General features: G+C 39.8%; 2 protein-coding genes across 2 annotated transcripts in view; one reads left to right on the top strand and one right to left on the bottom strand.

The window, feature by feature from the left end:
- The window catches only part of LOC135947659 (uncharacterized), a 32,204-nt gene that overhangs the window by 2,270 nt on the left and 6,596 nt on the right, over positions 1-23,338 (top strand). The gene's annotated exons all lie outside the window — the stretch shown is intronic.
- On the bottom strand, positions 14,041-15,837 carry LOC135948332 (uncharacterized). Its single transcript, XM_065497553.1, has 4 exons — positions 15,642-15,837; positions 15,401-15,589; positions 15,054-15,339; positions 14,041-14,895 (listed from the first exon to the last, which is right to left on the bottom strand). Exons 1-4 carry the CDS (start codon positions 15,803-15,805, stop codon positions 14,131-14,133), a joined length of 1,404 nt encoding a protein of 467 aa, XP_065353625.1. The 5' UTR covers positions 15,806-15,837; the 3' UTR covers positions 14,041-14,130.

The raw sequence follows: 23,338 nt of genomic DNA, 5'->3' as shown, positions 1-23,338 counted from the left end.
GATGAAAGAACGAACAAACTGGCCAAATTAAATTGTGCGATTCTTTTTGTTTCCGCCGCGCCTCTCCACCCTTGATCAAATGGAATAAAAGCTTTTGAAAAGCAAACCTCTCGCCGCCCAAAGCTCCAAGGTCCCATTTCGACGGATGACTCTGCACTGATCGGAAGATTTAAAGATTTATTTTTCTCACTAAAAGCAGTCAGCTGGTCTTATTGCGAAACAGTTACCTTTGTTCTCACGGAGACCAGAAAAGCATTTGACCCACAAAGCGACAAAAAGAAGTAACTGCGAAATCCAGTCAATGTGGTCTTCTTTGCGTCTTACACGAGAGATAAAGTCCTTTGATACGGCTGTAAGAGAATGTCCAAAGGGACCTTTAAAGTAGAAAGTTATAAGAACAAGCTGGATAAACTCTACAAATCGCGATAATCTCTTAGAACGGATGAATTAATTAAAAGAATCGATTATATTCCTAATTAATGTTCGCACACTGCAAACAAGGGCAATTTAATCGAAAGGATGGAGTAAACAACAGCTCATTAAAGTAGATGCCTGCTTAACTTTGGTAAGAGCGAAGATTTTCAAAGAAAAACTCCGCATCCACCAAATTGTATCTTCAGATAACTGAAGTAACTGACAATTGTTGGATTTTTCTCTGTCAAATCATATTGCTAAAAAATAAAATGATATAATTAAACAAATCAAGCTTGATTGATTTTAACCTTAAAATCTGGAGTAATTTACCCTATTGTTTTTTTAAATTACCTTTTTATTAAAAATATATGCAAAAAGGCACGGACCGATCTTCCTGGTGCTTCCAAAAAATAAATATATATAAAAGGAATCTCGCAGGTTGAACAGATAAAGAGTTTTCTGCATGATATACATGTTGAAAATATTAGATCTGCTCCTCTGATTCTAAGTGTCAAATGAAATATCAAAAATTTAGGCCAGATATTGCGTGATGCTGATAACCGAGCCAAGAATTACTGCAAATACGCATTCTCTTGAAGCATATAACCTCGCACTGCTAACAAGAACTGCGCACCTTCAGTTGCGTGCTTACCATCTCCATATTCATTTTACAATGCTATATATCCTCGCATTATAACTAAATTTTTGATTCGTTCACTTCACTGAATTTATGGAAGCGTCTCTCATTGTCAGAGTATTTGACTATTAAGCAGAAAATAAGGTTATGCTAAAAGTGGGCTTATTTAGTGCCGTGTTTCAATTACTCTAACTGCGCTGAGGAGCAATTAACACCTCCAACAAGATGCTTTCCAAGCATGACTCTACTCATTCTCATACCAACTCATTAATTATTCCAAGGCAGCTGCAAACAAACACAAGCGGATCAAGAAAATTTACTGCCCGTGTTTATCGCGAATCTCCATCTTTGTAAAATGCACTCAGCAGACCATCAAGCTAATATGGAAAGGAAATCTCCCATGTGTGCATGCAAATTTCTCCGTTCCTTATTTGCAAACAAGACAAAGTGTATTGGGAAGGAAACGAATTATTTTGCTGCGAGTAAACGGAACTAATTTAAATCTGCAGCCCAACTCTGCAGTCAAATTGAGCGCATTTGTTAATTGAATGTGAGCGTGAAAAGAACTTCTTTCAGCGCCTAATCAGTTGCATAATTAATTAACTCCAAAAGCCCGTAATATTCAAGTCACGCGCGCGGACACAAACCAGGCAACGAGTGCGTGATTAATTCGGTCGTGCCTGTGCGAAGCAAGTCAAACTCAATATTATAAATGCGATACAAACGCGAAGCGAGCGGTGCTAATTGAGCGTGAATCACAGGTATTCCGAGAGTGAGCGAATCATTTTCAGGATGAGTGGGTGCCATGGGAAAAGGATCACTTTACAAAATATACATGTGTCAGTGCGCGGTTGCACTTTTCCTAATTGGCTCTTATGACTTTTATGAGTAGTTACGCGGGGAATAAAATTACACTGTTGATCATGGTGGCAATTTATGAAGGAAATACAAACAAAAACGATCTTGATAATTTTTTTATTTAAATGGAACACTGCATGGAAATTAAAGTGGATATGTATTGCAGACCTTTGAACTTACATCTGCGCTGAAAATTGGGAAAGGGCTAAAATTTTCTCAGGTTGCCGTTTAAATTTGTGAGAAAATCGGCTCCAAAAAGTTTGTAAATATGCTTATCAAGCGGCGAGTACTATCTTCCTATATTTATTTTGCCAGAAGATAAATTTGCCTCGATATTTGCATACCGTTGGATAGATCGCGATGTGAGGAATCAAAATCAAGCAAATAGTCATTGTCAAACAGTTTAATTTTTCGAGATATTTGGCATATTCGGAAATTTAGCTCGATCCTTATTTGATTATTGCACATTGATTAGATTACTATTCTCATTAATTTCAATTATTGCCATGTATGAGTCCACTTTAACCTTTATACATGTAAGCTAGAACATTACAAATGCTTTTAATATCTTTTTTCGACCAGTGACCAGCCTTGAATTGTGTTATTCCATCACACTCACAAGGCAAATCAAAGTTAGCCTGCTAAAAGGGCGTTCAATTGCGGTTTGGAGAGCGAAAATCACGGCGTGCTATTAATCCTCGAGTTTTGCGGTCTGAAAATTTTTATAGGTCACATTTTGGCCCGCAATAAGAGTGAAATTTCTCATTGTCTGAGATCGCATTTTTCATCCTGGATAATCAGTCGAGCGAGAGCAAATTAATTAGTCGTGATTTTCATACACAATTGAATCGGTGCAGACGTGCTCAATTATACTTGCGCATATGCGGTAATTGTGTTGAACTGTAATTGTGCAAATGCACTTTTGAACTTCAGTGCGCCGCTCTCTACTCTTGGAGACGGATAAATAGTCGCACACTTCAATTAGCGTCGCGTAGAGTGTATTAATTACCAATTACTTATAGCGCAGAAACACTGACGTCAGCTTTGCGCACGCATGCAGATTATTTTGCACATTTGCTTTCTAACTCGCACTTTTTGCCGCGGAGCGTAGCGAATTCGTTACGAAATTGATCGCCATGTGCTGCATGATGATGGGCTCGATTGAACACAAGAAGGAAGCAGAGTTTCTGGCGATGAGTTTCGCTCTTGCGAAATCCGAATGCAATTTTTGGCTAGATGGTCGTAAAAATATGCATAATGAGTTATGGGAGGCCGGGAAAATGATCTTTATATGCGCCGTGCACGATTTTTAAGGAAGCACATAAATAGGATTGAATTTAATAATAGAAAACACGCAAAAGGTCACGGGCCGTGAGGTCGGAGATCAGCTTGGGAGGAAATGATTTGGCGTAATTGGCCAGCTTGTTGTTTTCCGCGTGCGTGAATGCACGTCTGCAAATAAGACAAGCTATTGTTTCAGTCATCATGACTCTCCCCAGAACATTATTTGGTGGAATGTAACAATGAGACACAATTGCATACCCGGGTGTTTCATCATCAAAATGATCAGGAAATTTAGGAATGTTCATTCATGTGTTGTTTCAAGTGCTTCGTCAATGAATGGAAATTCCAAATGTTAAAATAGACATGAAACTGCAGTTGTTGCTTGAAATAAAATTGCTATTAGGAATTTAAATACCGACAGCTTGGCATTGAATACAAATTAATTCTTAATTTTTAATTAATTATTAAAATGACAAAGGGGAGAATAATTAAAAATGATATGAATTGCACCAAAACATTTCTCGCGAATGTATTGGCCCGCCGTGCCGTGTTTAAAAATCCGTCTTCCGATTGTTCAATTTTTTGGTACACCTTTGCTCTCCGCTCTAGCACGCAAATTACTTCAAATGAGTTTGCATCAGAAGAGGCGGAAGTGTTTGTTTTCATCGACAATTTAAGCTGCATAGACAGCAGACAGGCTGGTCGAGAACAAAAGAGGAAAAATGAAACACATACCTGCATGAGGTTTGAAAAACGAGGGTTGGAGAAAGCACACACATCATAGTTGAAAAGCAAACACATCCGAGGCGGGCTCTCGTTTTGCCCGCGAAAGAGAAATCGGCCAACGACGTAACTGACTCTTTTTTGCTGTCAATCGTCGAGCTTTGTGCAAAAATGCACAGAATATCGGCCGAGAGCGCGGTTTTACGCTCGCTTACATAAAAGCGTTGAGAAATTTTGCAATTGTTGCGGGAGTGTGGAGATTGTTGGATTGTTGAAAAGTAAAGCACGCTCTGGACAATGTACGCACTCGACAAAGCTCACCGGAGAGAGAGGAAACTTGATTTCTGATTAAAAATTTAAATGGAGAAACTTGCATTTCGCCATATTCTCCACATGAACAGTGCCCAAAGCCGGGAAAAAATTTAATCGGCCCACTTTCACCCCTCCTGGCAATAAAATTTGGGGGTAACTTAAATTGGATCAATTTTTGCATTTATGTTATCATTATTTCCTAGCAAAAGAAAGAGTTATAAGAATTTCAATTAACAATTTTTCGCAGCTGCAATATTGCTTTCTTTATTTTAATGCCATTCATTGAAAGTTCGAAAGAAAAACTTAATATTTAAATTATCCTACTGAGATATCAACATTTTTTCGTATCTTGTGTGGTTCCAGTACAAAGCAGAGCAATAAAATTTAAAGCTGGGGTGTGATCTTGGCAGGAGAGAAATTAATTGAGCCATTCAGTTGAAATCGCGCCCAGAAGGGCCAGAAGCAAAATCTTTCTCTCAGATAAGCAGCTTTTGTGTGGCCCAGTCGAGAAAGAAAATTCAATTTGCCGCCCTAGCTGCGCGTGTATGTGTTTATTCAAACTTTCCAAAAGTCTTTTCTCCTTGCCTAGAAACACAATCGATAAAATTAGAAAATTAGAATAAACAATGCAGCAGTAAATCAGTTGCAATTTTTTTTATTTTGAAGTGCGTACATATAGGGGCAAGCTGAGGCAAAAACCTGCACTCGTGTGCGCACGTTTCAATGTCAAGAATGAACTTTCTTTATTTTTTTCACTCTGCTAGGCGCCTGCATGCAAACTTCTTTTAAACCTGACCTTTTAACGCGCGGCCGTCGTGTGAGTTGCAACTCGTTAATCAGCCTCACAGCCAAATGGATCGAGACAAGTTTAATATATGCGAAAAACAAGTGTGCCGTGGGATGTTCGCACATTACACGCATTTCAGTACGATGCAAACTCCTGCATTAATTAATTAACGGCAGTGCAGTCAGTATAAATACAAAGTAATTTTCTCTGAAAATTCCCACGTGACACTGATTTCTATTTTTTCCACATTGAAATAATTATGAGCGTACAATGGAAAAATTAGCTTTTCTAATTAATTTGTCGTCCGCTTTTTGACGAAAATAAAAACGGGAAAGCTGTCAATGAAAACCCTATTGCAAATAAGACGTTTAATTGCCCAAGCAACGAAAGCAAACAGATCTGAATGAATAAAGCACAAAAACGGTGTTTTTGGTGTGCATCTGCCGTGCAGCGCAATCTGTCACAATCGGAGCAATTGTCCCACCCTGGCAGCTGGGTGATGTAAAGTGCAATCGAGCCGAAAGCGTGAACACTTCCTCGAATTCACGCCACATTGGTCATTTCCTTTTTACCGCACAAGCTCGAACTAGATTGAATTTTATTCACAAGCATGGAATTTCGAACGCGGAAAATGTGCTACTCGAGTGGGTGAGATACTGCGCTTCATTTCACACAGATTATGATAATTGCTGGGAGTGACTGTGCACTTCTCTGCAAATGGAAACATCCATACTCTGCCAAAGGTTGGCGACCCTATCGCTTTTGTGAAGCAACTCTCGACGTGTGAGATGGAATTCAGAAAATGAAAGGCTTCTATGCAAATTGAGTTTATTGTTCACTGAGGGACCTCATTTTTTTGCATCAAAAATTTGGTAAATTTGTTCTAGCATCAAAACTCCTAAAAAGAAATCGTTTTCACTTGGCACATTTTGTCAGGCAAAATAGAGCTATTTTCCGGTCAATTTACCAACTGTACCATCTCCAATGTGTCGCAAATCGGGCAATTATACGTGACTTCCTTGGAGAGCGAGCTGGCTGGCCCTTCTAATTGCGAGATTGTCACTGCCAGCGCACACCTTGCTTCTTTCTCTTCCTCTTTCAGAGTTGACAGCTCAAAATTTAACTTCACCCACCGCCTCTCACAGCTGATAATACTGAACTCGCCCTGCACCTTCCTCATTCGATCCTTATCTGACTGCTTTCTTCAAATTGAATATTTGCCCACTGTGTGCCATTATTAATTATTCACGCTCGCTCCGGCAAGAAGTGCTGTTTCTTCGCGTGAGGCGTGTGGGCGGCTCTCGACCGCCGAATGCTGCCGATAAAAAGAAAGGTGAGGCCCGTCGAACGTGAAATAAATGCCAGATGCATTATTATATTTGCTCTCCGTGCAGCCAGAAAGAAAAGGCAATGCTTTGATTTATTGGCACCACTTCCCCATCTGCGAAATGAAATATGTTTTGCAGCACGCGAGATAGATGCTCGGGAATTTTGCCGTGTCGGACAAAATACTACTTACTTTCTTCACTGCTGACGCACCTGGGGAAACAATAAAGTTCAAGCGCGGAAAATTTGTAATGTTGCAGCTGAAATGTCAGGTAAAATTATTGCTCCCACTGATTGAAAGGTGCTCGACACGAAGAAATTGTTCTCCATCTCTCGAACTCTCCTTATTTATATATTTAAATGGTAAATGATTATTGTTTATTCAACACCAACGTTGCGCAATAATATGAGTTGAGCTGAAAACGCTTATTGCATGTGGCTGCAGGGACTTCCGGGTGATCATTTAATTTTAAGATAATTTAATTCTTGATTCACTCATAAACCAATCTGGATTTCATCCATTTATGTACAAGCATTTTTTAACAATCTTGTGTTAGCACATTTGATATTATTTAAAGGCCTCCTGAAATTTTCGATTTACGCCGTTTTTGTTAACAATGGATTACATTGTTGCAAATCAGCAACATTTTTTCCAGACGAACATTTTGGTTTTCTGGCAATCAATGAAGCCAGCCAATGATTTTCATGATTAAAATTGGTGTCAATCGTTCAATTCAGGGGGCATTTAAATTGAATGTATTCTCCAAAATTCTGACAGAAAAATACCTGCCACTTTAATATATGTACTTTGAAATTTGGGAAGGAGCTATAATTTTACCAGGTCGACGTTTAAATTTTTTTTTAAAAAAAACTGCAGAGTTTATATGGTAACCAAGCACTGTTTCCCTATTGATAATCAAAGTATATTTTCCACAGGGAAAATTTAACTCACAACTCGCAAACCGTTTTGATAGATCGCGACGAGGGGAATTGAAATCGTAAAAAATCCTTTACAAATTTTGTCATTTTTAGAGAAATTTGTAATATATTTGCACTCTGCTCTGTGGAGGTAAATATTTTAAACAAATATTAATCAACTGCAATTAATTGTAATGTTATAGGAATCGATTTCCCTAAATCAATCCATCTTCAAGTTCAAACGTATTGACATTTTAATTGCTCAAGTAAAAAATTGATCATTGATTCCCTAAACTTATCTCCTACTAATCAAATTTTTAAATTAAAGAATCATAATGTCAAAACTTTCCGAGAGAGTTTTTTACTGTGACATTTTCCTATCACGAAATCTAGGTCTTGCAATGAGACGAGGTAGACAAAAATGACGCAAAAGTGCACAAGATGCACAGTTTTGCAAGCGTGCAGTTTCAGAGTTAATAATCTATAAAAAGTCGTGCTTGGTGAAGAGGGTAATCTCAGAAGTCAGATCACAAAGGTGTGTCGCAAGGCCTAAATGTCAGCGCTTTTGGGAACGAAAATTGAAAACGTGCGCAAGAGCGGCGTCTCTCGTTCTCGTTGCAAAACAGCGACGTGCGTCGTTTTCCTATTTGTAAGACGTTGACAAAAAGTGCATGCAGCTCGAGTTATATCACCTGCTTTGCGCGTTGGCAAAGCAAGCATGGAATCTTTCCGCTCTACTTTCTCACGCCACATTTTCGTCGAGAGATTAATTGCTCAAGCTTTTAACTGTCAAGGCCGCGCTTGTAAGTGAATTATCTTGTGATGGGTGCACAGGCATAATTTTTCACGAGACGATTTACATTGTACATTTTAGCGCTCTCTCGAACTACAATCTCTGACATTGGATTTATGATGACAGATAGGGACAATATTGTTTTTACGTGGGCTGCGCCATATTTGACGACGGATTTTTCTCTCAAGGATGCTTTGAACAGGAATTCAGACTTGGCACAAATAAGGGCATGACAGTTAAATTATTGTTTTCTCGCCTTTTGCCATATCCTGGAATGTGCTTTACGAGATCATTGAAATTGCCATTTATGTAATAAATACACAAACATTCCATGCACATTCCCATTGAGCAGTATCAATTAGCCTGAGCCGCAGGTGGCGCGTTCTCTCTGCCGATTGATTGTCACAGGTTATGAACTCACGCTTCAAACCGCCCATAGAGTATAGAACAGAGAAGCTGAATTTATTGTGCTCATATAAATTAATGTTATTTGAAATGTGACGGCGGAAAAGCTCTATTCTGTCGTTTATTAATTGGCATCGTGTAGCGTTTCTTGCGAAACACGCGTCAGGAGAATATTGCAGTTGATTATTCATATTGCTCGATACAAATGACTCTGATCAAGCCATTCCCAGCAGAAGTATCTCACGTTATACAGGAAGGTCTGAAATGCACTTATATCCTTCCAATCAGACCTAACTGTTTTTTTATGAAAAAAATGTCGCGAATGTCGAGTACCTTGATCAGTGTGCGAGAATATATCCACATTTAACGCAACAAACTTTTTCTGTTCTATGAGAATGCGTTCATGATTTTTTTTAGATTTCTTGCAGCAAAATCCATTTAATTAACTCTCGATCCTTCTTATTATTTACAAATACTGCACTAATTATAAAATGCTTTTCTGAAAGGCATCAATTAATTTGACTTTAAAAGATAAATCATTCTGCAAACCCCTGGAAAATCCTTGTGGCACAGTAAACCTTTGAGAAAAGTGGCTGCAAAGTTAGCATGCTTTTCAAATGGTGACAGGCTCCCTTCTTGAAATCTGATTTTATTTCGCAACAAAGAGTTTTCACAAAAAGTGTCTTATTACACCCGTTGGATAGATCTCGAAATTTAAATCTTCCTAGACAATATGTTACTATTTGGAGAAAATGGATACATATTTAAATCTTATAGATAATTTTGCTAGAGTTTTATTTAAATTTTGGCTAATTTTCTCCAAAATTTACAGCGCTTATCTGGCCATATTTTCCTAAGCAGATTCCGATTCCTCTCACCGATACCTAGCCAACGGCGTATATCACTTTTTGGGGAAACATTTAATTTGTGAAATAAAATAAGATTTCAAGTAGGGAGACAATCTTCAACATTTTAAAAGCATTTTTGTGTCACTGGAATAATCAAATCATAATTTTTAAATCATTTCAATCAACAAGGCTAGAGTTACCTCTCTCACTGTATAATATATCAAAAGTTATTGCACATCTGTTGGAAAACATCTGAATTGATTTAAAACGAACAGAGTCGGCATGACTCTATTCCATCCAGCTCGCCAGCTTTTAACATTTGTCCAGTCTGTAGACATGCATATCGCTAGGTTGATTATTAATGACGTTGCTCGGCGCGCAGACACGTCTCGTCGGCCGCTCAATTGATGGATGTGCCAGGGAATCGAGCCTATAAGTTTTTCGAAGCGATGAGAGCGAGAAAAATGCTGGCCGGATGGTCGATTCGCCGCAGGCCGGGAAAGTAAAGATCGAACTCTTACGCGCGAGCAAATACGCACTCGAAACGGATTTTTACCTGAGAGAGCAAGGCAAAATCTCTCTTGTCGCACGTAGGGCGCCGGGGACCACATGTGACCAGTTGTTATTATTTATTGCCGCGCTGAAAGAAAGAGCCACGTCGTTTATCACGCCGACTGATTTTGCCCTTTTATTTATTATGCGGGTGTTCTGAATTTTTGCGCCTTTCTCCGCCCGCCGCCACCGCCGCTATACCGCCGTCAGCCCAGGTGAACGCTCCGATTTGTCAGCTGATGAAGTAGCAGGTTGACATTTCACATTAATCGCTGTTCTTGGCCGGCGTGATCAAGATTTATGTAAATTGCTGATTGAGGTAAATTTGCATCTGGAGCAGACAAGGCTTAGGAATGTTTGAGAGGTCAAAAATTCATGGAAGCGATGTTAAAAGGAGTAAAACTAATATAAATTTCATTGTTGGCGTTGGAAATTTTTATTTGCTTGAATGATCAAGAAATGACAATTTGAATACATTGTGCAAAGAGACGAATGCCATAATCAACTGATAAATTTAAAATATAACCTTCCAATTAATTTTCAACTATTTTAAATATCCAACTCCTGAGTTGTATTACGCTCAGTTATCTTTTTGCTACCATGCAATAACTGCCAATAATTATTGCCTCTGTCGTGAAAAGATGAAACAAAGCTCTTCTCAACTGCAGGATTAACTTGACCGATTTTGAAAACATCTAACCTTGGTTGTTGAGATCACGACGTTGTTTCCTTTCAAGTACCAGAGGCTTTACACGCAAATGCAATCGAAACTGAACCGATTTTATCATCTCGGATTTCATTTCCACAGGCAGAGATGGCGGGTGATCAATAAATCTGCCCGCACCTCTCTCGCGATGCGTGTCAATGAGCTAGTTAATCCTTTGGATGTGATTTACGCGGATTACCCATTGTTGGCTAATTGATATCCACTGCGAGACGAGGATGCAATTGTATACAAACATAAAATCAAGTGCTGGGCAATAAAAATGTCACACTGCGTCGTTTCAACACCCCCGTTAATGCTGTGCGCAATAAATAAGCGTGCAATCGATAGACACAAGAGCGCGCAGAGAGCCTACTTGTCTTGTTCTAATCTGGTTGCCAATGGAACAATGTAACATCATCATCGCACCAGCAGCTCGAGGGGTCATTAAATGCATGTGGCGTGATTTCTCTAACAATGAGCTCAAATTACCCAATGAATTGAAAATGGTGTGCTGCTTGTCCGGGGATTAGAACGCGCGTAACTCTCGTGAAGGGGTACAACACACACACACATGCAGAAGCGGTGACGAGAGAATTAGACGCTGGGTGCTGATGAAAGAGAGACCCAATCAAATTATACATTATGCGCTCAAGTACGTATTCCTTTGTCTCGCTCGCTGCCAAGAAAGAGAGAAAGAGATAGACGTTTGACCTCAGCAGCGCAGATTAAATCTGTTTCGTTGCACCATCTTTTAAGTGCGCTCAATTTCCCAATGGAAATTGGAGAAATCATACTATTTCGATTGACTATTGGATGCAGAACAACATTTTGGTTCACCTTTCATATTTTGCAAGCTCTGCCTCAACTAATTTAAACACATTTGGAGGGCAATTATTTTGGAAATTTAATAGCATCACATTTTGAAGCCGTGGGAAGGTCTCCAACTTAGGTTACACTTATTATGATCTTAGCAAAATTAGTGGTGCGTCAAGGATGCCATTAGCTTCAACTGCGGGAGAGTCTAGAATTTGAATAGAAAATTCCAAGTCAATTTTTCCTAGGAATCCTAATTTTCTAATTAGATTATACAATCTGATCAATTTCAATCGTAGAGGTTAATCACAATATTCCATTCTAATAAACAGAATTAAAGAAATTTTTCTGACAGCTATGATTTTCTTTTCTTTTTCAGCACAAAACACGCATATTAAATATCTTTCAGAAATTAGATCAAAACGCATAACTGTCTGATTCAAGTGCAACACAACACCTATTTCGTATACAACCTAATGAACGCACTTCTCATGTGACTCGGAGAATACGCGTGGTGTTATGTCATATATGGTGTCTGGAAAGGCAATATCTGCTCATTAGAATAATTTACATCTGCGTGGATCGTGTCACCAGCGGCGAAAACACGCGTCCAGCACCGGCAATAAATACAGACAGACAGGAGAGCGTGCTTATAGTTTGATCTCTCGCTCGCGGACGAATCTCTACACACATCTAACAATGTAATTCAATATCTACTGTGCTCCAGTCGTTTCATGCTGCGCTCGTTTTCCGGGTGCAATACGTTGAATAAGCCTTTGGGTCGAAAAAATGGCCTGAGAACCGCAAAGCGCGAGAAAGCAGTTCGAGTTGGAAATATAGGAAAAAATGACAAAGCGAGTGACCAAAGAATGCATTTCATTGAGCAAGAGAATTTATTGCATTGTTTAATAACACTGGTTGTACGCAGATATGGAGTAGATGTAATGTGTAATTTATTGGCTGTAGCCGAGATCTATTGCAAATTGTTATCAAATGATCCATGTCGCGAGCAGGTAAAGCACCCGCATCGCCTTACAAGGCGATTCAATTATAATTGTGTCGGCAAACGAGCGTGCAACTTTATTCACCGAGAGGGACTGCAAACGACAAGGGGCCAATTTTGAGCAATTTCCGACCGGCTCTATACGATGATCAGCTGGAACTAGAGATGATTGATTTTGCGAAAGAATATAATCACATAGCACTTTTCTCGTCTTGCTGCGAATACGAAATGTCATTTTTCTGCAAATTGCGGGCTCAGTCATTGCATGAGCAGCTATTACATATTTCGCCTCACGTTGCCCAATGTGCGGTTTTGAATTGCGGTGTGACCTTAATGCTTCAGGGCACAAACCATAGATAACCTTGATAGCCTGAATGTTTCAGAAAAATTAATTGGCTGAGATTGCAAAAAAGACTAGTTCACCCAAAATTAAAATAAAATCGGTTTGATTGTGTCTAGCTAAAAGATGATTGATACTTCAGAACTCCCAAAAACTCTTGTTGCTGAAGCGTTAACTAATCCTTGAGAATTCGATTAATTGGATTTTGGACCTGAAGCATTGCAACTTTTTTCTAAAAGAGTGTTAGTTGGAAAGATAGCATTCTTTACAAATGGCTAGATTTAAGCTGTCTCCCCATACTTCAAATTTTGATTACCAAAGATTCGGCAAAATAACACCATTGGATTGATTTCAACGAGAGCAGTCAAATCATATGTAATTAAAAAATTGTCAAAGCACTGAAAGTTGGCGAAATTTGAAATTAAACTGTAGAAATACTTCAGGTAGCCGTATCAATCCACTTTAAAAAGGTTATTTCTAACGAAAAGTTTTCTAATGCCGAAAAAAATAGAGCTGAGCTGTGACTTGGCACGCTTCTGGCTTTGCTGAGTGGTCAATTTTCCGCGGCATGTAACTGAGACGGAACAATAAAGTGAGGCAATCTGCCGCGAATGAAAAGGCGCGGAGAAACTTCTCATCGGTTGAGATCCATCTTCTGCACGCCGCATGTAAAGGCTGAATTAACATTAACGGAAGTTAGTAAGTCGGCGCTCCTATATAGCTTCACGATTGGAGCTGGCAAAAATTCAATTTCGCATTCCCCAGCAGCAGCATATTGTCCGCGCACGCAGCGGTCAGAGTGCATTCGCCGCCGCTGCCGAGTGTCATCTGCTCTCACTTTCTCTCTCGCAACTTTCTTTCTTTCTTCCTGCAACTCATGGGAATGAAATTCTTGTCTCGCGCGCGCGGGACGTCCGGCCAAGGGTCAAATGAATTCCTCCTGCATTGCGCAACGGCCGATCGAAAGGAGCTTTGCATACTTGCGCAACCCCTCCGAAGGGATTAAAATAAAGACAAAACTGAAAGTGCTGTGCGTTGGAAATATTTTTTTTCAGTTCGCTGAGCATTGGTTCGAGTCGCGAATGTGGTGCCGTTGCAAGCTCTCTCATTAGCCGCTCTGCCGCATTCATAGCCGCTGTGGTGTGAATTATTACCACCGCCGGCTGATAGATTGGTCAACTCGTACGTCCTAAGCCCAGCAGCGCAATTCACAATTTCCTCGCTACTCATTAAACAATTTAATCTTACCGGACAATATCTTTGTTGCTCATTAAATCGAAGCGAAAATTTACTCCACGTGCAAAGAACGGAATTTCATTGGCTGGCTTTAATATTTTATGACTCGGAAACAACACTCGTTAAGTAATATATTGAGAACGAAATTACTTTTCACAGTTGCGCAAAAGGCAGTCTAAACCATTTTGATCCGCTCCAGTCCACACTTTTTGCCAATCTCCTCCTGCACTTGGTTCATTTTTTCAGACAACTGCTTTTCAAAGTCCCACATCCGCGCGTCTCTCTCTCCTCGTTGGGGATTTCGACACACATCTGGCGGAAATTCACAAATTCTGTAGTGTCTGCTGGAGGCTTCTGTTTCGTTCAGCCCCTTCCAGGTCCACGCACCGTTTGTGTTTTCCCAGACAAAGTGGTTGCCCACCATGGTTACTCTTTCTGGCTTGGTTATATATTTTGACCTCGACATTGGCGGGTCGAACCCCTTTTGCCTTATAGTCTTTGTCTGCGTGATCAGATCCAGACCTTTGTACTTGGGATCGGTTGGCCACTCCAGAAAGTAGAATGTGTTTTTAAACAGAAACGATGCCACCTTCTTTTCCTTCGCTGATATCTTTTCAACAAATTTAAGCAAGTTTGCGTCTTTCCCCTCCGGCACGAGGAACTCGTCAAAGTCGGCAAACATCAAATACTTGTGCTTGAACATTCCGCGGTACAGACAGTCGTTCATGGCGGCAAAGATGTTGCCGTCCCTGATCTGCACGTTGGTTCTCACCAGGAATCTGGGCAGGTTGGTTCGCCAATCGAGTACGGTTACTTCGCCCTTCTTGATGTAATGGTTGAAGGCGCAACTTACATTCGGTGCCATGCTGCGGTTGTAGAAGTAAAAGTGTGACACGCCCAACATCTTGTTCATCTCCAACCATTCGATTAGCGGCCATACCTGACCAAGGATTCAAAAGAATATTAATTGAAAAAATCCTTGCTATATATCAATATGGTTTTTATAGTAGGGGAAAATGATTTAAATGTGAAGCTTAATATTTATTTATTTATTGCGATTTAGGGATTTGAGACAAGAAAATTATTAATTAAACTGACTCTGCTGAAGTTGCTATGCATAGGGTTGATACATGCAGCCATATTGATCTCCGTTGTGACTTTCCTATCTTCAGCTCTCCGGTTTTGGACCGATAATCGGTTCCCGGAGTCATTTAGATCTTTCAGGTCCTGAGTTTCAAGGTAACGCTTGCTGGATGCCTCTGAATAAATTGACACGCTGGATGGAATAGTGCCATTTTTTGAGATGCTGCAAAATATGAAGCAGGCGGTGTAATTGAGACCCCAGTTCTCTTTTATCGGCACCAATGCTGCTTTCCCCAGCACACTTAAATTTTTAAAATCGTTAGAAACATTGGAGTGGATATTCATTTAATTTCCGTCGTCACCTTCCTGATTCATTCACGCCGCTCGTTTTGTCGGTGTTGTACAAAAATCGGCAGTACAATCTCTCGGCCATCTTTCCTTGTATTTGTCTGCCAACCCCGACTATCCGAACGGCTGGTTGAGTCTTGAACGAATGTTGTACCTCAATATCCCTGTCTTCTACGTACGCTGAGAAAACCAAAAACTCGTATCTTCGCCCATTAGTGAGTGAAACATTTTTTTATCCATTTTTTCGGAACTTACTTAGTGCCTACGACTTTCTGCCAAACTCCATCATCACCTTGCTTCAAATACTCCTCTCGTACCTTGTCTTGAATTTTTTTTATGCTTTCAAATAGGAGCACGACAGCCACGTAGCCCAATAAAGTGGCAAACACCGCGAAAAATGGTCTTTTCGCCCACCTCATGCTTTGAAACTGAACGGCCCGGGCACACACCAAGGAAATGATAAGCTTGTAAACACTCAGGTGACGAGATAACAAAAACGATACGAAACCTTGTAGGTCGCATAAACGAAACAAAACTCGAATAATGCATTATAGAAGTTGTGAATTTTAGTTTAGTTGAAAAAAAACAATGTTCAAACTTGCATCGATATTGCTGGCATTCAAATTAATTTAACTCGTAAGGGATAAAGATTAGACCAGTATCTATAAGTTTCAGATGTTAAAAAGGAAAATAAATCTTTAGATAGTATGAGAAAGATTTTACGGCCAGTTTAGAATTAATAAAAAAATTGTGCATATAGAATATTAATGAAATTAATCTAGCATTTGTTTAAACTGCACTTTTGAACCGATGTATTGGCCGCAATCGGAATAACAAATATTTTCTTCGGATTAAAATGCATTCAATGTTGGCGAGAAAGTTAGTGATTCAGCTTTGTGGTTACTTTGCGGACGTGAGAGCAGAGCACGCAGTGATGCGCGTCCGCCACCAAAATCGTAATGCTCATTTATGCAAGCGAGCTATTCGGAAGTGAAAGAAAGCGCCGCGGCGTGCGGACCAAGAGCAGATGCCTTACATAATAAATTACGCCGTTTTCGCAACGCAGATAGAATGAAGGAAAAGCATCCGTTTGGCTGGCTTTCCTGTCTGCGTTCGCATCGTTGATTGCTTTTATGCGCTCGTATGGCTCCACTTGCAGTCCCGACTGTTGCAACGTCGGCCACTTTTACTATGCCTTTGTTCACAATTGTCCGCCGCCGTGCACACCGCACACACTCGCTCTTCTTCCGCACAGAAGTCCATTACTGTCTGCCAATAATGAGTTTGAGCTCGTGCTGTGCAACGAACGAGTTCCACGTTCCACGACATGTGATGGGTAGACGTGAACTTTATCTTCTTCCCACATAACTCCTAATTCAGATCCTCGCCAGTGCAATGTTTATTTTTGAAATATAGCTAAAAATACACACTTGCAGGGAAATATTAACTAATTGATAAAAGGGGAGTATCAAGGCAATGGAAGATATTTCAGGATTTTGGGGAACTTATTTCTGACTATCCAATCGTCAGAGGTTGCAAAAGGATGTTAATTAAGTGACTCAAAATGCTCAAATAGCTCAAAACGAACTGGTATGACTCGCCACTAGCTGGTTTTCGCACCTTTTCAGGCGAAAAGATGGCCACATTAGGCCCAAGCTTTCCTGCGGCCACACCGGCCCCATGTTATCCGCTCGGCGGTGTAACTGGCACCCGGTGAGTTTATAGCCCACAGCATATGTGCTGAACAGAGGTTTAAGAAGAAAGAAATCTAAATTTAAACCCTAGATTATTATTTTATTTTAAGATAGAACTTAAGATCTCAAAGCCTTTACCATTCGCACCTAACTAAGTTGGAATAATACGCAATACTTCCTAGGAAACAATATTTGAAGTGCAATGACAGAAGCAGAACCGCGCCTAGAAAAGAACTGATCGTGATAGAAACATGTATTAACTGTGTCTGGCTGACCAATAAATTATTTTCCAGTAAATGAACAGTTTTATGACAAGTACACATTCGGCAGGCGAATCAAACTTCCTTCTTTCTCTCCCACGTGCGCATATTTCATTAATCACCTCACATACTTTCTTCGACAACTCTTTTCGCACTGAGATTAATCTTTGCACGAGCGCCATGCACATGTTATAATATTACTAACTCACATTTCGAATGCATAACTCATTATCAAAAATGCAAATCGACTGCTGGATTGAGTTATTTTCAAATGTAGAAAGTCCATTTGGCTGGAGCACAATGCCTCACGTTAATTAGTATATTCTGCGCTGCACTGTAATGCCCATTACAATGCAAAACAGCGTGTTTCAAGCGCAAATGGATGTGCGGGCACTTACCTACAACTTTCATTATTGATGGGCGTGATGTGCAATCTCGCTTTTTTCACGTTCTGCCTGCCCGTGTGCAGCACACAATAAAATAATAATCACAAACCTTTCTAATAGGAAGCTATTAATTAAAACATTCTTCACATATATTCCTGCCGGAGAACGAGACGAGCAGCTGCGAATTTAGTAAATTAGATATATGGCATACACACACGCACTGCAAAAGGCGTTTGCTGAGCGAGAAATTCAGATTGGCCTCGCCACTCGCGTCTCCATAGCCGAAACGGAGCAGTTCAAAAGGTTAATTAAAGTCCCTCGCGGCTGCTACAAGCGCTCCTGCCGTTTTGAGAAAATTGTTGTCAGCCACACTTCTCACGGTGCAAATTGTTTTCTAAATATGACGCCTGAAATTAAGACAGCTGTTTTACATTATACTAGCGGGGAGTATGATGTTAAGTAGACTGTCCTATCAAAATATTTCACGCGTACTTAATGAAAATCTTCTTAGCGTACAGTTCTTGTTAGCAAAAGAAATTCCGGCGCGTCAGTAATTAGCATCTGGCCGTCAGTCTTTGCTTGAAATGCAATTTACTCACTTAGTTAGCGATGTAAAGTGTATTGAACTGTCTGAACCTAATATAAACTATCTTGTCGATTTGAAGTTAAACAAAAAAATTAAAAGTTTTCTCGTGGTACACTGAAGTGTGTATTTTCGGAAGAGAAAAAACGCAGCAATTTCCGCAAAGTCGTTTATTCCTGGTGAGTAAGTTTGAGTCAGATCAGGTTTGTTCCATAAACCCAGTGACCTTGTGCGCGGAGAAAGGTAAATACACTGCAGCGAGCCGCGCATCCAGCACAGGAGTCAAAGCACTCTGGACGGCAAAAACACTTTCTCCAGCAGGCAGCAGCCAAAATCTGGCGACCTTTCCGGTTTTTAAAGTTTCAATTTGCTTTGATATCATGCAAAACGTCGATAGCATCACTCTCGATGTATTCCCTGGTGATATCACGAACGTAGCAGAGCGGAAAACTAGAAAAGCACCTACTTTTCTAGCCATTCGCTGGCCGCGCACCAGCAGGCATGAAATAAAATTGACGCTAATTGGTGTCATAATTTGTTCAATAAATTTTTAAAACAACTTTCGCTCTGCAATTAAACGCAGCTTCCTTTGATTTTTCATCATAGTTTTTAATTGAAATAAATAAACTTACTTAATTATAACAGGCGACTTCCTTCCTCTTCAGGAGACGACGACGTTTCGCGGAAAGAGAAAAAAGTGACATATTTTTATCTCGCGCTCGATTGAAATTTCTCCTTTATCTTCGTGTAAAGTGGTAGCGCGGGCACTTAATACTCAATAAAAAGGCCAGCTCGTCAGAATTTCACTCTCAGGCGCGCCAGCATAGTCAGATCATCTCCGGCTCTCATTCAAACCCGTTTCCCGCCTTTGGTGGTTATCAAAGTAAAAGCAGCATCGTTTTTTGCTTCAAATTTGCTGTTTTGCCGACGAGTTGTCTCTTTAATTGCTCCGGTTTTCAACCTGCGCTCTTGTGTGTGCTTTTAATCAAAAATATACAAACAAGTATAATGCTATTTAAACCTGGGCGGAGAAGGAAAGGTGATTTTTTACTCGTAGGAAACGCTCTCGCCGTGACATGGCTATTTTTGTCACTTTAAATTTAATGGTGGAACGTCAGTGTATGTCTGTTTCGATTTTGTTACAACTTTTTAAATTTGAGATGCAAGTTCACCTGATTAACTATGTAGTTAAATGGATATATGTAAATAAATAAATCACGTTAAACAGTTGTTATTGTCTAAAAATATGCTTGTGATGTAGTTAATTTGCATAACTCGGGTCGAAATTTAAATTTGACTGTTCCCTTTTGGAGATGTTGATAAATCCAGGGCCTCTGAGGCTAAGGAAAATTAAATAATCGGTTTGTTTGAAGTGAGAGCAATGGGCGTTCTGGGTGATTTTATGTTGTCTCACGAGAGTCCCTGAACCTACAGCACTCCTCCTGCATAACTCATATAAAAGTGCTTACTTTATAAGTACAGCTGTTGGAAATTGAATATCATTAATTCTTAATGGAGCACTTTGACGATAAATTGTTGTCCGCAGTGGGAGTTACCACCGCTATTAGCAAAACAGATGCCTATCTATCAATTTAATAGTCTCTGCTGTCATTTGCAGCTCAAGTAAATAAAATGAATTCATACATTACATGCAATATCCCAATCAAAGCATGCATTGGTTTCGGTATATGAAAAAGTTGAAAAAAATCGATTACGATCGCAGACACGGAACTGGCGGAGGAAGAAAGAGAAGCTCCTTTCTCCTATCTATCCGCCACACACTCCCTTTTCACTTTCATCGCACTCCCTCGCTAGCATATTTTTTACGGACCCACGTTTTGCAGGTAGTACTTGCACCTAGCTCTCGTCATTTCTCAGACAATAGCAGTCAATCAATTGCACGACGGGAACCAAACACGCTCACGTGTTTCGCTTCACGACCACATGTTGCACCTGCAAATAAGCAATGTACTTGAACGCGCCAAAGTCGTGCTCGCGGGTTCAAGTTTTCCTGCTCCACAGAGTTTAATAACAAGATCGACTTTCTTCGTGTGACAAGTGGGTGTCGCGGCGATTCGATATCAGACGCAAGCCGGTACGGATTTTTGTCGATTAACCTCCGGCTGGACAAGTCTCGTTCGCAGCAATATTTTCCAATCTCACAATTATTTCTTAGCCGTGCAAATTATTTATGTGTTTTTGTATAAAATAGGTGCACTAAATTTCCATTTTCTCCTGCCCCTTTCATCGCTATTGTGCTGTTGTCACGCTCAATTGAATTGATATATCCTCACTCACAGTGCACCTCTTTCTCCGCGGACTAACAACTCAATTAGAACTGAGTGTGTAATTAACAATGGACAGTTTCTAATTCAATGCTATTATTTAGGATTGTGTCGTTTTCTCCAATTGTTGTTCTAAAAAATTCAAGTCAGCACGATAATTGCTTCATAAAAAGCACTTTATCTTATGAGACTAATCTTCTTGTAATCTATAAATTTTATCTTATTTCCATACTGATTCAAATTCGATTATCGATTAGTTTTTTAGACTGCTATTTTGTTCAGGCCTTTGAATGATAAAATGAGTGCTAATCGTGAAATTTAAGCATTTTGACGCATGTTGAAACATCGGATATTTTTCAAAGCAATTCAATCAAAAATTTGAGCCATATTTTATCTGAAAATCTCAGAAAAAAATCAAATTTTGCTATTTTCCCTCTCCTCGCGGCACGAGCCATGCTTTTTATATATTTCTGGGGAATCATGCCTCAATTTAAAAAATCTTCCAATGACGTATTTTTCAAGACGAAATTTTATTTTAGAACAATTGTCATTTTTTTAACTGTTGATAGCTTGTAGAAATCGATTTTTTTATGGTTTTAAGCAGGTTTGAAAAGAAACAAGCGGCTATTTCACTGACGGCACTTGGCAAAATAAATAAAATGATTTAACGTTCACAAACCAACAGTTTACCGACAATTCTCCTCAAAACAGATAATTAAATAAGTTTTTTATCAAGCCACCTAATAAAGTAAAAACGTTTTTTCACATCCGTAGAAAAGCCTTCTGCACTACTAAAGTGCACAGTCCAACCCATAAAAATTATGGATAAAAATGCTAGAAATGCATTTTATATAGTTTTCCGTGCCAATTCGATTTGTAATCTGTTTGGCAGAATTATTACCAGGTGCTTAAACAGCTGCACAAAAGAAAATTCTGAATTTACGGTTAGCAGACCTACTATCTGCTCTGACGCCGAGCTAAACTCCTCTTCAATACTGTCTTTGTGCGGCGATCGCGTGTGTGTGAAGCAGGGACGCAAGCGGAGAAAGTAAAAGAGCGAGTCGCCGAGAACGAGCCGCGCGGCGTCTCTACTTGCACTTTCACTGGCTGGCCCGTCTGACGTCACCCCGCGATGAGCACGTGACCAAATTATTAATTGAGCCATTAATCAAAACGCGCAGGTCTAATTAAGTAATTTTTTTACTCAAATTTTGTGCACCTGGACGTACTGAAAGTACGTGTAAGGTATGCGTCTTTTTTCTTTACATGGCATGCCTCTGTTGCGTGTGGTAAACTCATATTCGCGGTCGATGAATTCTTCGTGTTATCACCGGAAACAAAATTTGTTCGCGGGACTGGAAATAAGAGAAGCATAAATATATATCGAAATTTGAGGGTTCCAAGTAATCGCACTATATCAGTAAAGTCAATAGTAATAATAGCAGAGTTTTATTTATTGCACTGCTTAATATGAATTTCGCAAATTTCTTAAACAATAGGCAATTGTTACGTGCTGGAAATGAAAATTGGCAAGTAATCTATAAATGGAGCCTCGATCAGAGATATGAGCAGAGAGCGGCTTTTGTTCACTATATATTACAGATGCGAAAAACGTCTTCCCGCAACCTACTTTGACTGTCTATGCAGACTGGTGCATCGCCTAACTACAAATTAGCGATCCCACGAGTTTGTGGACACCCACTATCTTTTTTCATAATGTGGTGCGATTCGCTTCAAGCAAAAGATGTTCGCAAGCGAAATTTCATCATCCAATTCTATGATGGTCTCTTCCGAAATCCTACATCAGCATTGCTTTGATATTGTTTGATCACACTGATAGCCATCTCATTCATTCTAATAGTAATATAATTAAAAATAAATCAGTGAAATCTAGATCAAAGAAAAACTCATGGTCAAATTGCGTTTTAATACCCTCTTCAAGATACATATAAAAATTTTATCTGTCTCCTCAATTCGCTCCCATTTTAAAGCGAAAAAATTGTAATTCCTGTTGATCTTTAATATAGTCGTCACCTTTTCAAACCAAAATCAAATGCAAATACCCTGGATAAATAGTGGGTTTTCCGCGGATTAAGAAGAGACTTTTCCGCCCACTGCCCACATCTTGAGCATAAATCGCGTGCTGATGATACATGTAATAAGACACATCTCGCAATTTAGCAGCTAGCGGCGTTTGAAACGAATCCGCCTGCTCACCATTGCAAACATTTAAGTCTCGCGTAATTGCTTGCTTTGTGGCAGCCAATTGCCGCGCGCTCTTTGGTTACATATTCGCACACTCTGCTCGGCGGCATAGTGACTCAGCTGCACATATTTGTCTTTCGGTTGACCCGATTCGCGTAGATTGCATTTCAAAAGGCTTTTTTCCAACAAGAGATCTAAAGCAAACAGCTAAACGATCGTTTTGAAACGATCAGCGCACGCAAACTGCTCGCTCATGAGAAAGCCGAATGGGAGCAAGCAATCAAACATCTCTATTCACGCGTGAATTTAATTACGTGTCTCGTGATTGAGACAAATGTAATGCATGTGAAAACTGATCTGTGCCAACGGACAAGATAATTTCACGAGAGTTTTTCTCTGGCTGAATTTGACACACTTGAATCCGCCAGATATTGCTATTTTTGTGGTCACTTCTTTTCATTTGGGCAGGCACAAGGCTAGCAGTTATTGTCTGACTTTAAACATTCTAATTTAAACCGCAGCACCTAGAGAAAAAAAAT

Source organism: Cloeon dipterum, chromosome 1, assembly GCF_949628265.1.
Source record: "Cloeon dipterum chromosome 1, ieCloDipt1.1, whole genome shotgun sequence".
In the NCBI taxonomy this organism is placed as follows: domain Eukaryota; kingdom Metazoa; phylum Arthropoda; class Insecta; order Ephemeroptera; family Baetidae; genus Cloeon; species Cloeon dipterum.
The sequence above is the reverse complement of the archived record's forward strand: the minus strand, read 5'-3'. Positions and strand labels throughout refer to the sequence as shown.

Excerpts from the sequence above, each read along its gene's own strand:
- LOC135948332 (XM_065497553.1), bottom strand. The coding sequence starts at position 15,805 with ATGAGGTGGGCGAAAAGACCATTTTTCGCGGTGTTTGCCACTTTATTG. Across the intron at positions 15,590-15,641 it reads CAGAAAGTCGTAGGCACTAA|ATACGAGTTTTTGGTTTTCT; the intron begins GTAAGTTCCGAA and ends TAATGGGCGAAG. Across the intron at positions 14,896-15,053 it reads TGCATAGCAACTTCAGCAGA|GTATGGCCGCTAATCGAATG; the intron begins GTCAGTTTAATT and ends ATCCTTGGTCAG.